General features: G+C 37.3%; 1 protein-coding gene across 5 annotated transcripts in view; it reads left to right on the top strand.

The window, feature by feature from the left end:
* Nucleotides 1-15,744, top strand: part of UXS1 (UDP-glucuronate decarboxylase 1) — a 63,045-nt gene that overhangs the window by 33,065 nt on the left and 14,236 nt on the right. For 4 of the 5 annotated variants that reach the window (XM_074859129.1, XM_074859130.1, XM_074859131.1 and 1 more), the window contains 3 exons: nt 2,919-3,023; nt 4,398-4,457; nt 6,803-6,924. In XM_074859129.1, coding sequence (XP_074715230.1) covers nt 2,919-3,023; nt 4,398-4,457; nt 6,803-6,924 — 287 coding nt within the window. The remainder of the gene's footprint in view (nt 1-2,918; nt 3,024-4,397; nt 4,458-6,802; nt 6,925-15,744) is intronic. The other variant, XM_074859132.1, reaches the window with a different exon arrangement.

Genomic DNA, 15,744 nt, shown 5'->3' with positions numbered 1-15,744 from the left:
TAGGAGTTTGCTTCCTCCAGCACTCACTGTGTCAGGCTGTCTTTAGATACTATTTGTGTTGCTACTCTGGGTTGCCTTCTGTGAAAAGCTTTCTTTTGATACTGCATCAGAGTTGATAGTGAATGGAAATACCAATTTCTGTTGATCTGAGCACAAATAGCAGAGAATCTGCTACATGAAATTGTATTTCTCTGCACGCTTTTTATGTGAGAATAAATTCTCACCAGTGTTACACATCTGCCAAAACTCTAGCTTTCTGAGCTGTTTTGACATCTTGTAGGCAGCTGGTCGTCTCTGCTTTAGAGATAAATAGCTGTAGACCAAAGAGAGCGTGGTGACATATAAGAAGTAGATACATTTTGTGGCATCTGCCTGAGCATAACTGTCAAATATCATTACTCTGTCAAGACGGTAAAACTTGGGTTGATGGAGTCATGCAGATTGCCTTGGAAACTGATCCTGTGTTTATGCTGATAGTTGATCTGTGTGATGAGGTGTGACTTCAAATCATTTTTCCTTATTTTGGTCACTACTGACATTGTATGCTTAAGCAGTGAATAAAATTTGATCATAACTTATTTTGCAGGATTTCTTGTTTTGGGGCAATAATGCAAAGATGCAGTGTGGGGTAAACTTTGATATGCCTCCTGCAGATGAGCCAGTAATCTCACAGGAGCTATGATCTTGCCCAGTAGACCTAAAACCAACAGTTAATCCAGAAAAATGTGACTATATGTGCAAGCACACTTCACTAAGGATTCAGAAAGAAAGTAGGTTAAATATTTTATCAGTATTTTTAAAGCTTTATTATCAGAACACATGCTTATCTTATAAAGGATGTAATGTTTTAGTATGAAGGAGATGCTTGTGTTTTGAAGGCTTTTAACTACTTTTAATTTTTTCACTTCTCAAAAGAACCAAACTTTCCTTTTGTAACACAAAGAATGAATTACTGTCCATTTCTTCCATCCTGCCATTTTAATTCTTACATCACCTTTTGACTATTTTTCTTGGATGACCTTGGTGTAGGGGATTCTTTCTTTCTTAAGCATCACTATCTCTCATTTGATCTTATGTTTAATTTTTTTTTGCATTAGCTTGTTGTCTGGGTTTTTTTTTTTTAAGTACTGGCTAACTGATTCATGTTACATAGAAGACAGTTTTATATTTACAATAGTTATGTTATGAAAAGTTTGCAGGTTGAGGTTTGTTGAATATTGGATACTGCTTGTGAAAATGAGTCATTTTCGTTGGTTTGTTTTTATTATAATTTAACAAAAAAATCTTTCTTCCCTGTAGTATCTCCAACCTTTGCATTCTTATCTCATGCAATGAATTTTGCAAGCCTGGTATGCTGAAGCTGGTCACAAATTAGGATTTGCCTAAGCTTTTAATGATTACCAATGCTAATCAAATAATATCTTGGGATTATTTTAGATTTTGTATTTAACTAATTCTGGTGTACTGCACAGCTTATTGAGGGTTTTTTTCAGTTTTTTAAATTTGTTGGGATGAGCTGAGCTGTAAAGTCCAGAACTACAGAGAGAGCAACTCTCCCGATGGAAAGTTATGAAACCAAAGTTGAGTGAAGTCTTCTGTGCTTGTGTTCCTTGCATCAGATACCGTTTATCATACCTATACATGTCTTCTGAACTACCTTGATAAAAATGACTGCCACGCTTGTTCTGGAAATAGGCCATTTTATGAAAATGGGTAAATAGCTGAAAATAAACAAATAAGCCTGACTACTGGATGAATAGACAGCAAACCACAATTCATTTAGTTTAAGATAGAAATAACCGAAATAGAAAAAGGCAGAGAAAAAGAAGCCCTAATTGATGATATATTTGGCCTTTGAACTTAAAATCTCTTACAGCTTTACTTCTGTTTTCTCTCTGTACTCTTGTGCTAGGAATACTTGTTAAATTAAGAATCTTGGGGTTTGATTTAGTCTGTGCTCATGAAAATGGTGTAACTGTTTAGTTTTGTTGTACTAGTCTATTTTGCTGTTGTGTTGAATAGGTATTTCCTATGGGTGATTTGAATCTTTAGGTTTGTTTACACTGCAGTCACAGAAATGCAGCAAATATAATTAGTTAAGATTGGGACTTGTACTACCTGGGCAGTCTGTTGCCAGTACCCAAGCTACCTTATTTTAAAATATGTTGGGCATCAGTATACCTTCACTGATTGTAAGGTACCGTCTAGTGTGATGATTAATGATAGTTCATAACTTGTTGGATGAAGGGGGGCTGGAATCTCTGTATTGGGAATTTTTAATTATTTTTCTTTTAAGCTGAAATGCTGTTATCCAAAGTATAGCACAGAACAAAAGCAATAGATAGGGGGAAAAGGACAAAAGTTGCATGCCCGTATCTTGGCATGTACATTTAAAATATAAATGTGATTCTAATCCCATCAATATTTCATTGACAAGTGGCTTACAAAGAAAAATACAGTATTTCTTTTTCCCAAAAGATTCTTCCTGGTATTAAAAAATATTTCTACCATCTTTGCTTGGGATTCCATTTGAGAAAAATACTCTGAAGCTGATAGTCACTTAAAAATTTGAGGGTAATAGAATGCTACATTTTGCAGCTTCTAAACTCTGTGAAGTACTCATAACTAAAATTTTTACAAGTGGAAAGTGTCAACACCCACACAGACTTCTGTACCTGTGTCAACAGTGTTGATATATATTTTGTTTTAGTTTTTGTTCTACTAAAAATTAAGTCTTTCTTTGGATTAAAACAGGTTTGCGTATATGTCATTCGTAGGTAGCAATATAGGAAATGCTGAGTTCCAGTGCTAGGAAATGCAGAAAGAAGTACTTGTTTCTTGACTCTAATGCTTTCTCATTTAATCTGTTACATGGGAAAATAGTAATGCTTTCTTTCCCCCCCTCTGGTTTTCTGTAGTGGACCAGATCTATCATCTAGCATCTCCTGCTTCTCCTCCAAATTACATGTATAATCCTATAAAAACATTAAAGACCAACACTATTGGGACATTAAACATGCTGGGTAAGTGAAAATCTTTTTTCTTACTTAACTTGGTAAGACATAGTATAACCTGGACAGAGCTATTGGGGAGAGGGGAGGATGGAGCAGATGAGTTGTACATTTTAAAAAGTTGTTTCTTTAAGAAAAATAAGGGGTGGGTTTTTTCCCCTCTTTGAAGATCTTTGTACTTTTCCTTTAAATATATCTGCAGATGAACTCTTGTCAACATGCAAGCTTGGCTATCAAAACACAAAAGAACTTCACGCCTTTAACTTGTCTATGGAGTGTGCAATAATTATAGAAGTCAGAGGAACAATTAAGAGCATGGGATTTTTATAGCAAAGTTTTGTCCATGACTGCACTTCTCACTTTGGTGATTGTGGAACATTCCCACGCTTGCCATGAGTGACTGTTCCTTTCCACCACAGCAAACCTTGAACTAGGTGGAACTGCATTGGCTCTGTGAACCTTGAACATCAAGAGTACTGCACCCTCTTGTACCTGCCTTGGCTAGCAAATGCTGCAAGGACGTTTAATGTCTAGCTTCATGCTAGATAATTACAAGGCAACATTTTCAGCTTTGTCTGCTGGTTTCAGTGCTGGGAATGGGCCTGTGAAAAGAAAGCCTCAAGTCTTCACTCCTTTTTCCTCCCATCTTTGATCTGTTGTGCATATGCTGCAGCTTGAACTGGATGTCAGTGATCTTAAGAGTTATTGTGAGGTTCCTGGGCATTACCTCAGCTGAGTTTCTCATTTGAGTGATAACTCTAGTGAATACAGTTCAGAGCATTAGATGATTTAGAAGCTTTTGAGGCACCAGACAGTTGTATGGCATAGGTGAGAGATTTCTTTGATTGGCCATGCCAACTTGAAGGCCAGAAAGTCATTGAAATGGAGTGCAGAATAATCTCGAGTGATGGGTAGGATCAGTAGGGTAGGATGGCAGTTTAAAGGGGCATAATAAAGGGAAAATGATTGATTTTGTCCTGTAACATATTTTTCTGTATCAGTTTCTTTATGTAGCTTATCTTTAAGTTTTGGTAATCATAATGTGTTTCAAGATTCTGATTTCATAACTGGAATGGTTTATGCTTCCTTGGCCTTTAGGTTATAATATATACGTTATATATAAGTTCTTGGATCTTGGTTCAGTGTAACTTTTAGTCCCAGAAGCAAACACATCACACATGTGGGTGCTGCTCTACTGTTTCTCAGGTTTTCTAGCTTGGGAGTGGGAGCTATGGATGTGATTTACAGTTAGATTTATCTAGTGAGAGAAATCAAATTCTCTTTAAAACCATGTAAAACAAGATCACACTAAAGTGGTTAACATGACTGAAAGATTCTTGCACTTGCTTTAATTATGGTCTTCTTTCTCTGTTGCACAAAATTTAGGATTAGCTAAACGTGTTGGAGCACGGCTGCTGCTGGCCTCCACATCAGAGGTATATGGAGGTAAGAAGGATAAAACAGTGTTTAGAGCTCTTGAGATGTGACTGTGTAAAAGGATGTTTACAAACCTTTTGTCAGATGATAGAATGATAGATTTTCATCACTGTCTTAGCTTGATTTCTGTATCAGATGTACTTTTCACAGTTTAAAATGTGGGCATTAGTACTTGCTTTAAATCTCTAGTCAGAGTGGTGTAAGGAGTCTCGGACTGTTGTCTGTAGTTTTCCTTAAGTCTTAGTTTATGTCTCTTTTTCCAAAGGGCTTGTGGGGGAATTCTGAGTATTGAAATCTAATTAAAATCCAGATGCCATAATGAAAACCTGTGAAGAAAGATAATTTCAGTAGTAAATCTGCATCTCTTTTCCCAGTCACTTATGAATTGTGTTGTTACAATTTAGCAATTGTCCTGGTGTGTAAGAGACAAGGACATAACCTCCAAGCTAAGAAAATAGTGATTGTGCAGGCTCTTGTGGTGTCTCTTAAAATGTGATATTCGGCAATACTGCCATATCTCTCCATCTTCCTTTTACTAAGTGAAGTAGTAAGAGAATGACTGATAGAACTGCTAGTTGGATGCAATGAGATTCTTTAGTACCGCCTTGAGGTGTGTAACAGACCATGCACAAAACTGTTGTTGTGAATTCTTGTCTGATTGATGATAGCAGTGTTGCAAGATTAACAGAGATAGGCAGGCACAGTCACCTGCTCAACCTTAGTAGTTGTGAGAGTCTAGGCTCTAAAGAAGAAACAAGCAAACAAAAAATACTCATCGGTCTGACAGAATACAAAGCTTTGAAGAAAAAGTGAGGGAGGACAAAGAAACATACCTCAAGGAGTACACTTTTGGTGGAATAACTTCAGTCAAGAAGATTCAAAGCAAATACCTGAGCAAGAGATCACTAAGATGATCAAATAAGCCAACCAAATAAGCAGCTTGAGCATGTGCAGCATTCCTACTGCCTCCCTTGCCTTTAATTAGTCATGGTCAGGCTCCACAGAGAAAAACGGTAGCCCTAAGGACTATTCTGTAGTTGAGCAAACTCTGTTTTGGAACAGGGGCCAGCAGGCAAAAAAGACCCCAAGTTTTGGAGTCTCATTGCTTTGCTGCAATCTGCCTGCTGAAGTGGAAGACTTGAAACTCCCATTATCAGGCTTTGTCAGTAAATCCAGTGTAGCAGGGAGAGTCTACCCATTATACTCTGACTAAACAGGCAAAGTAATTTTGCTGAAAAATAAAGGCCAGAAAATAAAGTCAGAAAATCTGTTAGCTGTTTCCACAGGGATTTCTCAAAACAGTGTTGTATAGCGAGTTTCCAAGTGCTTTGTAGCGCTGCTTCTGCCATAAAGGAGACAGAAACTGAAGCAGCCTTCTAGATCACAGCACCTTCTGGGGCCCTTTTAAGAATGCTACAGGCTTTTATAATCATGTAAAATCCCTCTGCATTTACCATTGCTGTGTGGCTCCTGTATGGCAGAAATTCATCTGTAAAAATATCTGTGAGCAGCATAAAAACTGGAAGGGTTAATCAGAACTGACCATCAAAGTTGTTTCAAAAATTAGCCTGTAACACTTGGAAGTTTTGTAGTAATGTATGCAAACCCAGTGAGAAGGATACATCAGCACAGTTAGCAAAGTGGGAAAATGTAACAGAGTGATTATATTGTTTCAAGCACATAGAGCACACACACACATTGATTCCTAGGAGATTTTGGTTGGTTGGGGGTTTTTTTGTAATCAAGAGCTTCTGTACCGGATCAAACCAAAGGATTGTGTAACCTGATTGTCTGTTCCCAGTGATAGCTAGTAAAAGCGCTTAGGATAAAACAGTAGAAACATAGCAAGTACATTGTGGTACATTGCTCTACTCTTTCTTCTTTAAGAAATGGAGTACTTCTCCCTTTTGCCCATTTTTCTTTCCTTGTTTCTTGTTTTATAAAGCTTGAAGGTACTTTACTTTCCTTTTTCCCAGGTAGAGTAAAAAGTGCTACTTACATAATTTATAATATTTCTTCTGAATTACATTAGGTGAGAGTCATATTTGTGTCCCTTTGCAGAGAAGAGTTGAATTTAACCCTCTGTTAGCACACACATTTATTGGAAAGCAGATGATGGGTGTTGTTTGCTTGCACTCAGTTATCTTAGTAGTCTCACATCTTCCGTAACTGTCATTTTCATGGTTCTAGTGAATATGCTTTTAAGGAATGGTGTTGAAATGTAGTATTTTTTAAATGCATCGTTCAGAGAGAAGCTGTTGAATTGTATAACACCAATGATCTACTGAAAGTTTCATTATATATAGTCACCTTTTTGATAGAAGATCATTTAAGGTTGTTTTTTTTCCCCATAGATCCTGAAGTGCACCCTCAAAATGAGGATTACTGGGGCCATGTGAATCCAATAGGTCCAAGAGCCTGCTATGATGAAGGAAAGCGGGTTGCAGAGACCATGTGCTATGCATATATGAAGCAGGTATTAAACTTGTATCAGATTCAGTGGATTTTCTGTGATTAATGAAGGCCAAATGTGTGACAAAACTGGAATATGTATATTCAGGGTAGGAGGGCAAAAAAGAATGTCTTGAGTGGGAGCACTTATACCATAGCTGCAGAATTTGTTTTCTTTAATGCAAAAGTTTTATTGCTCCCATCTGTTGTGTTTTTTCAGATAAGCAGTGTTCGTCAAGAAAATGTACTTTAGTCTTCTTAATAGACATAATATGTCTTTCAGTATCGTAAATAGTTTTTATACAGGTTAAACTGAGGTAACCTTACTAATTTGGGAGCCAAATAAGAGTTGTTTTAAGTTGCTCCTGTGCTGAGAAGTGCTTGGCTGAATAGGGGCATTACTGCTAAATGTGGAATGTTTAATGAGCATAACTGAAATCAGAATATAGAGGTAAAAATTAGGAAGTTCTTTATCGAATACCTATGTAGGAGCAATGTATTTTAAATCACTTTAGAAATGTCTTAAAATTATGTAGGTATAAATACAGACCTTAACAGAATATATGAATACTTATCTATGTAATGCACTTTTTCAGACAAATACAGTAACATGAGGATAAAAACACAATTTAAAATATGGTTGTGAATTGATACATGCCAGTTTCCTCAGGCTTCATAATCAACAAGTAGAAACTCATTATTAACTAACCCAGCATCAACTCTTTACCTGTATATGAATCTTATTTAATTGCTGGTCAGCTAGTCTCTGGGAGACTATCCAATTAGAAAATGTGACATGCTAAAGAAAATCATATCATTGTTTCTTGGTGTTTCCAGCCTTGATATACAAATGTATAAATCAAATGTAGTATATTCAGTAGAATTTTAAACCTTTAAATGATAAAATATTAAGTCCTTGTAAAAACCTTGAAAACAGAATTAAACTTAAATGGTAAGACTTTAGGGATGGTATTTTAGTACAGAGGTCATAGTAATTTTCTCTTATCTCTTCAGCCAGATAGAGAAGGCAGAGGTTCATGTCTCCTTTGTTCTCTTTGAAATCCAACATGGTGGTGCTGCTCTTGTCAGGATGATGTCTTCTGTACTTCACCGTAGCGAAATATTCCTTGTGGGTCTAGAAGTCTGTTTGCAGTTGAATATTGTAGTTTTTATGATAAATTCTTGTGCTGTAGGGTATTGAATTTTTTGCAAGTTTGTGGTACAAATACACTACAGTATTATTTTAGAAGGGCAAGACTGTAGGTCATTTTGAAAATCATGGACTATATCTTAAAGCCACAGGATGAGTCATGATACTATCCCATAAATTTTATGCAGGATTTACAAAGGGTAGTGAAGGTTGGTAAGGTGGAACTGCAGAGCACAGATACATTAAGTCAAAACTCATGATGCAAATGAGCTCTGTCCTAGGGGCAGCTCTATGAGATATTTCTTGTACTTTACTACGGGTTAGTGAAGTCTGCCCAAGCTTGTCTCACATTCAGGTATATTCTGAAACACTGTTGAGCCGGATTTACGCTGTTATTAGTGGAGGAAACATTATCTTTTGCTAGTGGAAAGGTCTGCTCTGAAAATAAGTAGTGTGATTTTAAGAGGGTTTTCAGTTAGGAGTGACCTACTCCAAAATAATTGGATTTACAGGTTTTCCGGCTAAAATATTTCCAGAATCTTCTCAGCTTCAATAAAAAGAAGAAACCAGCAAACTTATTTCAGCTTTTTTTGTCATTTCTTCCAAAGATTTCCATCATCGTGTACATTGTTAGGTACCTTAAATATATAATTGTGTTTCCAAAAAATATAAAATAAAAATTAACTTCTACATTGTACTTCCAGACAGGCTTTTTGAATCAGAACAGTTCTTGAATCTAGTCAAAGATGACTCTTTATTCACAGTTGTCAGAGTTCCTCAGTAGCCTGTACTGACCAAGAGCTTCTTGGTGCACTCTTTTCTGCTGGTGTCATTGTTTTGTTCACTTATTTTGACCCTATGAATTAAGCATTTCTTGACTTTATCTCCTCTTTACAACTGCTGTCTTTAAACAAGACCAGCATTACTTCCTTATCAAGAAGTCCAAGGCTGGTAGTAGCATTCAGTAATACATAAGCATCTGCTCAAAAGAGAGGTGGGGAGTGTAATATTTGCTGGAGAAATGCAGGGCTCACAAATTCAAAGCACATACACAAATTCATCTCATCCTGTGTAAGGCACCTGAGTGTGTGGTTTGAGGGGATATTTGCTATAGGCTTCTGGGAGCAGCTCTTCCTTCATAAATTCATGTGGGAGCATAGATCAGCCATGCTCCATAGTGTGGGTGGAATCACCTGCTTCTGGAACTTTTCTCAAGCCACAGGAAGCTTTAGTGCTTGCCCTGTTCATCTGGGAGCTAAGTTGCATCCTCTGATTCAGACTTCTTCAGACTTCCCTTCTCTTCATCTCTTTTTCAGTATTTGCTAGCACTCCCTCTTGGAAAGCCCTTAAAGCCCTTTTCAGTTCACTCAATTGCCTTAACAAAGATGCAAGGCATAGTTTCGAAACTCTCTTATAATAACAGCTTGTCGATCTGTTTGATTTCACCATTCTGTATTCTTATCTCTGTTACTTTTTCCATATCCTTCCCTGTCCTTCAGAAGTGGTTTTTTTGCATAAACTCCATATAGAGGTGTGTGACTTGCTATAGATGTGATATGATTGCACAGCTAGTATTTTTCTCATCCACAGAACTTCTGTTTTACTAGATAAGGTAATACCACCACTTTCCAAAAGGAACAGCATTTTTCAAATGCAAGTACCGTCTTTGTGGACATAAATAGGCTAAGGAAAAACATACAGGTGCAGGGGGGGATAAAGAGGTGGGAGGGGAGTTTCAGCACATAGTACTGCAATGTGAACTTTGTACTTTGTTCAGGAGTTGCCATTCAGTATGCATTTAACTTTTTAAAAATAGTGGTTGGAAATACACAACTACCTGGAAATCCAAATATTCATGTACATTCCAACTCTGGCTTAATTTAAATACTAGTCAGAATCTGGCACTACCTTCATGGCAGGGATCTGGTATGTTTACATAGACATGTTGTAAATACAAATACACAGTGTTTTAAATGTTTAGCATGTTAAAGGTGTTTTGTGAACTAGATTTAATTTATCCTCTTACACCATTGATCTGTAAGGAAATTCTCCAGACCTGAAGCAGTACTTCAGGTCAGGTCACCTTGGAATGTTGCAGGGAAATTTTTCATCTCCTTCCGCTTCATCTTTTTTTTCATACCAACTGTGTGACTCTGCAAGCTTCAGTGGTAGTAAATGGGGCTCAGTTGTACATGATGTGATGTGATAGTTTTCAAATTGCCTTAGAATAGTTCAGATCTTCCAATTAAGAATTCCACTGGATGCCTTTCTAAGCATATAGGAGTGAATTGAGTTATCATAATCAAATATTAAGTATAAGCTTCTTAAGTGTTAAGCTCTGCATTATGTAATATTCTATAACCAGGACTGTGAAGGCTCAAGGTGGCAAAAAATCTTAATAGATAACAGAAGAAAGGAAAGACATGTTAGACGTGAAGTTTATTATATTAATGTGAGAGAATAACACATGCAAACTGATGCTGAACTTAGTTAAATATAGAAATTCATTGCAATTGCAACATGAGGGTGATTTTCTGTTTTATATTGAGTTGTACTTTCTCCCTAATCTTTAATTCACAAATCGAGTTGGTTTTAGTAATCATAAAAAGCCTTGATGTAAAATGTAGGGGTAATGAAAGCTGTTGATTGAATTGCAACTGAAAAGGCACTGAATAGTGAATAACCAGGAAACTATTGAGTAATTAGATAGGAAACAAATAGCTATGTGGAATTCAAGCAGTTTGCTTTAATGTCTTTTGGGAGTTTATCTGGTATTCTCTAATTATTGCTCATTGTTTTCTTTCCTTGATATTCAATATAGGCTATTTCTAGGCATGCAGCAATATTTTTTTGGTGTTGTCACATAAAGTTTGCTAGCAGTTTGCTTAAGAAAAGTTGTAGAATTTATGTTTTTTGTGGAAGAATGGAATTGAATTGTTTGTGGTTCTGACAGCCCAGGGGGAGAAGAGGAAGCATTGCATCATCCTCAGGGCAATAGTCAAAAGCCCAGACACCAGTCCTTTAATGACACAGATGGTGGTTACTGTTGGATGTATACCAGGCCAAAGCTAAATTGTCGTGGTAAGAGCTATCATGGATCCCTTTAGCTTTTTAGAAACCATGCAGAGGAGCTTTACTTTCAGGAATACTAGTGAAATTAAGGTTGGAGAGGGGAGTCTATAAGATGCTACAGGCAGTCAGCCACCTTGGGCACTGCCTGGTAGGTAGACTTGAGATGCTACAGCCCCTCTCACTGCTGACAGGGCATTGAAACCCCTGAAGTGCAGGTGTCAGCATGGCAACTAGTGTCCCATCTGAGTTGTTATATACCAGGTCAGTGAAATTCAGAAAGAAAAGAAAAAAATCATCTACAATTCCTTTCTTCTGAAAAGTCTGAGAGGTCACACACTCACAGTTATATTAACATTCTCAGTAAATGTGGCAGTTCCATTGAAAATATCAAGTACTGTTTGATGCTGGTTGCTTTTATCTTCTTGATTAACTGGCTCCACTTCGAAAGAGGAAACAGTGCTGCTTTCAGCCACTGTAACTGCATGGTTCACAAATAGGCTTTTATACTTTGGAAAAGAGAAACCGCAGATAAAAATCCTTCCCATAGTTCAATAAAGTTAAGTCCTGCAAACTGCAATAATTTAGAGATTAAATAATGCTAAGCTTTTGAAGCTGGCTTGTTCCAGTTACCCTTGTACAGTCCTTCTGATAGTCCTGCCATTTTGTAAAACCTGCTGGTATGTATTCTCTGCACTGTTGGATTAATGGATCTGTACATTTTCTAATGAGTTGTTAGAGCTGTCTGTAATATTTTTTTTTTTTGCTGTGTAGGAGCTCTGCACATGAACCAAAACGCTGTGTTTGGTCCTGTACAAATGCAGAAGTGGCATATAGTTTTCCAAAGCTATCTGTTGCTAACATTGAGTTGGAGGAGGTGAGGTGAAAAGGGGAGAACACTGCAGTAACTGAGGCAGTATTATAAAAATGCAACCTGTTGTTTCACTGGGTCATTAGTAATGGGAGCTCTTCTGTAAGTGGAGAGTTTCATTATTTAAGTATCTATTTCTAAACTGTATTGTTTTATCTGAGTTGTCAGAACTTCCTAATAGAAACATAGCCTGGACATAATAGGAGGCTTTTTTGTGTCAGTGGAGCAACACTTTTTCCAAATTGTATGAAAAATGAAGCAGGAAAGAACTGTCAGGTCTTCTGGCCCATATTCAGACACAATGGTTTTGCTAATGCTCTAGTGTCTTTACTCTTTCTACATGCTCTGTGCTCTTAACAGTTGCAAAATAACTTTGTACCGCAGACAAGGTTAGAAGACTGTATTGCAATGATTATCAAAGCCGTGGACTAAACAAATACAGGCATTTTCTCAAGAAAAGTCTGAATACTTTCCACAGTCTTTGTGCTTGAGGTTTGGGGTTTTTTTCTTTCCTTTCTGTGCTGTAAGAAATCCTATCTTCTGATTTCCCTCAGGTAATTGGAGAAGTTAGTTCTTTGGTTTTGATATTGCTGCACTGTTCTGCAAATTGAATTTTGAGGTCATGAGGGACTTTAAACTTTTTTTTAGAGATTGATTCACGTCAATAAGTTGAGTCAGTGTTTGAATAAGAGTATATCCATAGCAGCATTCATTTTTAGATCCAAAATGTGTGTTGTTTCTGATGTCCTTTTCATTTTGGTACACCTCTTATTTTTGGCTGTAAGATGTGCCCTCCTCATATAGCCACCATTGCTCTAAAAGCATTGATAAGGCATTTTTGTTCACCTGTAACTGTCATTGTTACACTAATTCATGAGTATAACTCTGTAGAACTCTCCGTTATGCAGATAACTAAAATGAAATTGTTTGGAGTATATATTGTTGTCTGTTTGCATGTATTCCTGAGCCGGAAACTTACTGGAAGCTGTGATACATCTCTCATTCACTACGTATTATTGTACTGGTTATGTTATCAGCCACCTCATGTTCAGAAGCCATGTACAGTAAATTATTGAAGTTAAAAGCCCTGTCTGAAGGGAATATCCTAGCAATTCAGGCATAGATGCACTTAAGTGGGTACCCATCCCTTCTCAGTGGCAGTGTCTCCTGTCAAAGTGTCGGTGGAACAGGCCGGTGGCTGTTTGCATTGGCCACGTACAGTACGTACAAGAGATATGCAGGATGAGGCAAGTGCTAGAAATAGGACATATTTTTAGCAGAGAGGTATAAATAATGGTATGAAGAGACCTCAGAGAGAAGTTGTAGCTTCTCTAGTGTGGAAAGTGATGAACTAATAAGCATGGTAATGTATCAACCATAGGATACAAGTGTTGGAGGTGGGCCTTGGTTGTGTTCAGGGACCTGCATTATGCTGAAAGTAGAGTTATATGACTGTGATTGTCCTTCCTAGCTTGATTAGGAGCTTTACTGTTTATGAAATGCAGATCTTAGCATCCCTATTTTTGCAAAATAGTTTTTAAAAGCTGTTCGTAACCAAGAATTAATCTCATTGTGCTTATACACTAGGCAGTACATATATATAAAATACCTTGGATCAAGCCTCAGTGTAGAGTATTGTAGCTTAAACACATCTCAGATGGATCCTGGTGAACACTGTGCTAGTAATTCTGCTGTGATTACAATTCAGGGTTTTGGGAGCAATTTTGAGAGTTTGTTAATGATCTCTGAAACACATGGGAAAGAATATGAATTGGTAAGAAAGTGACTAATAAAGCAAGGGATGCAGGCAGCAATCTTAGGAATTTTAGCTGAGACATTGATAAGGACTTGTATCAGGACACAGTGATATTCATACAACTGTCTGGTCTTTCCCTGGCAGATTTTTTGAATCCAGTTGTCTGCTGAAGAACAGACAATTGCAGCTTTCCCTTTCCTGATTTTGTGTGCAGGGAGGTCTAATTCATGCTTGCTGTTCAGATAGATCCACAGACTTTACAAAGAAGGAAACACTGTTAATTAGTAAGAGAAGCTTGCCTGATATCCTTATGAATTACAGCCACAGCTGTTTCAGTTAAAAGAACCTCTTGTCATTTGAGTTGTATTCTGTATTGCTCTATTTTCTGAAACAGTCAACACAAGAAGATACCTTTTCTTAAAAGGCTTATAAAATTAAAATATGTCTTTTTAAATTAATATGTTATCATAGCATTCTTGATACCTTCATACTTTCTGGAGCAGGCATCTCTAGAACTAAGTGGCAAAGACTCATGCTGAAGACCATGGGCAAGTTTGTTTTGCAGGGGAGACTGGAAAACTAATGATACTTTTTGACTGACAGCTATAGAATAGTCTGAGTATTTATTCAGAGGAGGTATGTCTGTAAGCAATAACAACCTTTCTTGCATCTTTTCTGCCTTCCCTCTCCATCGGTACAGGCACGGTCTCTGTGAACGTGTCCATATGGTAAATAATAGAGTGAGCTGAAGTGTTTTTCTAGCCCAAAATGCTGCATTTGATTAGCTTGCTCCCAGGCTCTTTTTTGAATTGCTCAAGGAACTTTCCCTCTGATTAATCTGCTATAGGAAGGCATAGTCTTAAACCAGCAGAACAGAACAGATCACATTTGAATCTCAGCATCAGGGATTAGTCTCAAGCTCTCTTTCGTTTAGCAGTATAAATGTGGGCCAAAGAAGTTTTTCTCCTTTCTCTAGGATATAATAGAATACTGTACATGACCTACTGCCACAAATCTGGGGAAGTAATTGGCTTTGCTAGTGGGAATATGGGGGAGGTAGCCAGTAATAATTAGCATGTTGTTGTAGATATTCAGAGTAACAGTACATACGTAAGAGTGTACCATAAGTATTCTTAAGCAGCTAATACAAAAAGGAGTAGAGTTACTCAACATGCGAAAAGGATGACTTCAAAAGAGATGTTCATGAAATGGCAAAAGGAGATTTAGGACAATTTTCAAGTTACTGGCTTCAGATTCGCTTTGTGGATGAGTTTCTTTTGAGACAATAGATCTCAGTTTTACAGGCACAAATGAAAATTCAGCTGCATAGAAAATAGATTTTTCAAAGAAGTAGGCTGCAGAGAAAAGCTTTGCTAGATGACACTATAAATAAAAAGTTACTCATTTTATAAGACATTACAGTGGGAGGAGGGGAATAAATAGAAGGGGGAAGAAATACTGGATTCACTGTGGCTATGAGTAAGTGCCTATAGAGAATGTGTTTTTCTTTTCTAGATCCCTTGCTAGTTTCCAGCCAATACTGGAAAATAAGGCTGCTGCCGTAGCTTGTGCAGTACAAGAGAGGCTTTTTGGTCAGCATTGTTTAATGAGTTATTTTTATCTGGAGTACTAGCTTCCAAGTGCCTCATTTTCTGTACTTGTTATTAATGGCAATATCTGGAAAGTCCACATGAAATACAGTCCCTCCCTGAAGGAGTCAGTGTCCTTTAGAGTGCTGGGCAAAAAGAAAGAACGATCATATCAGAGTATATATTTCCAGATACAGTGAAGGCATTGAGAATGGCTCTGTAATATGCTTCTGGAAGTATATGTTTGGCAATGTTACACTGCCGCACTTTTTTAGCTAACAGGAAATAAAGAATATGTTCCCAACTGATGCGTTTTGCAGGGGAAGGAAATTCTCTTTCCAGGGTATCTCAGCAGGGCCAAGTGGATGTTGTGAGGTTATTTTTTCGGCTCTATTGTGGATGCAAGCTTG

Source organism: Strix uralensis, chromosome 2 (genome assembly GCF_047716275.1).
Source record: "Strix uralensis isolate ZFMK-TIS-50842 chromosome 2, bStrUra1, whole genome shotgun sequence".
NCBI classification, from domain to species: domain Eukaryota; kingdom Metazoa; phylum Chordata; class Aves; order Strigiformes; family Strigidae; genus Strix; species Strix uralensis.
Note: the sequence above shows the minus strand (reverse complement) of the source record. Positions and strands in the feature narration are given on the sequence as shown.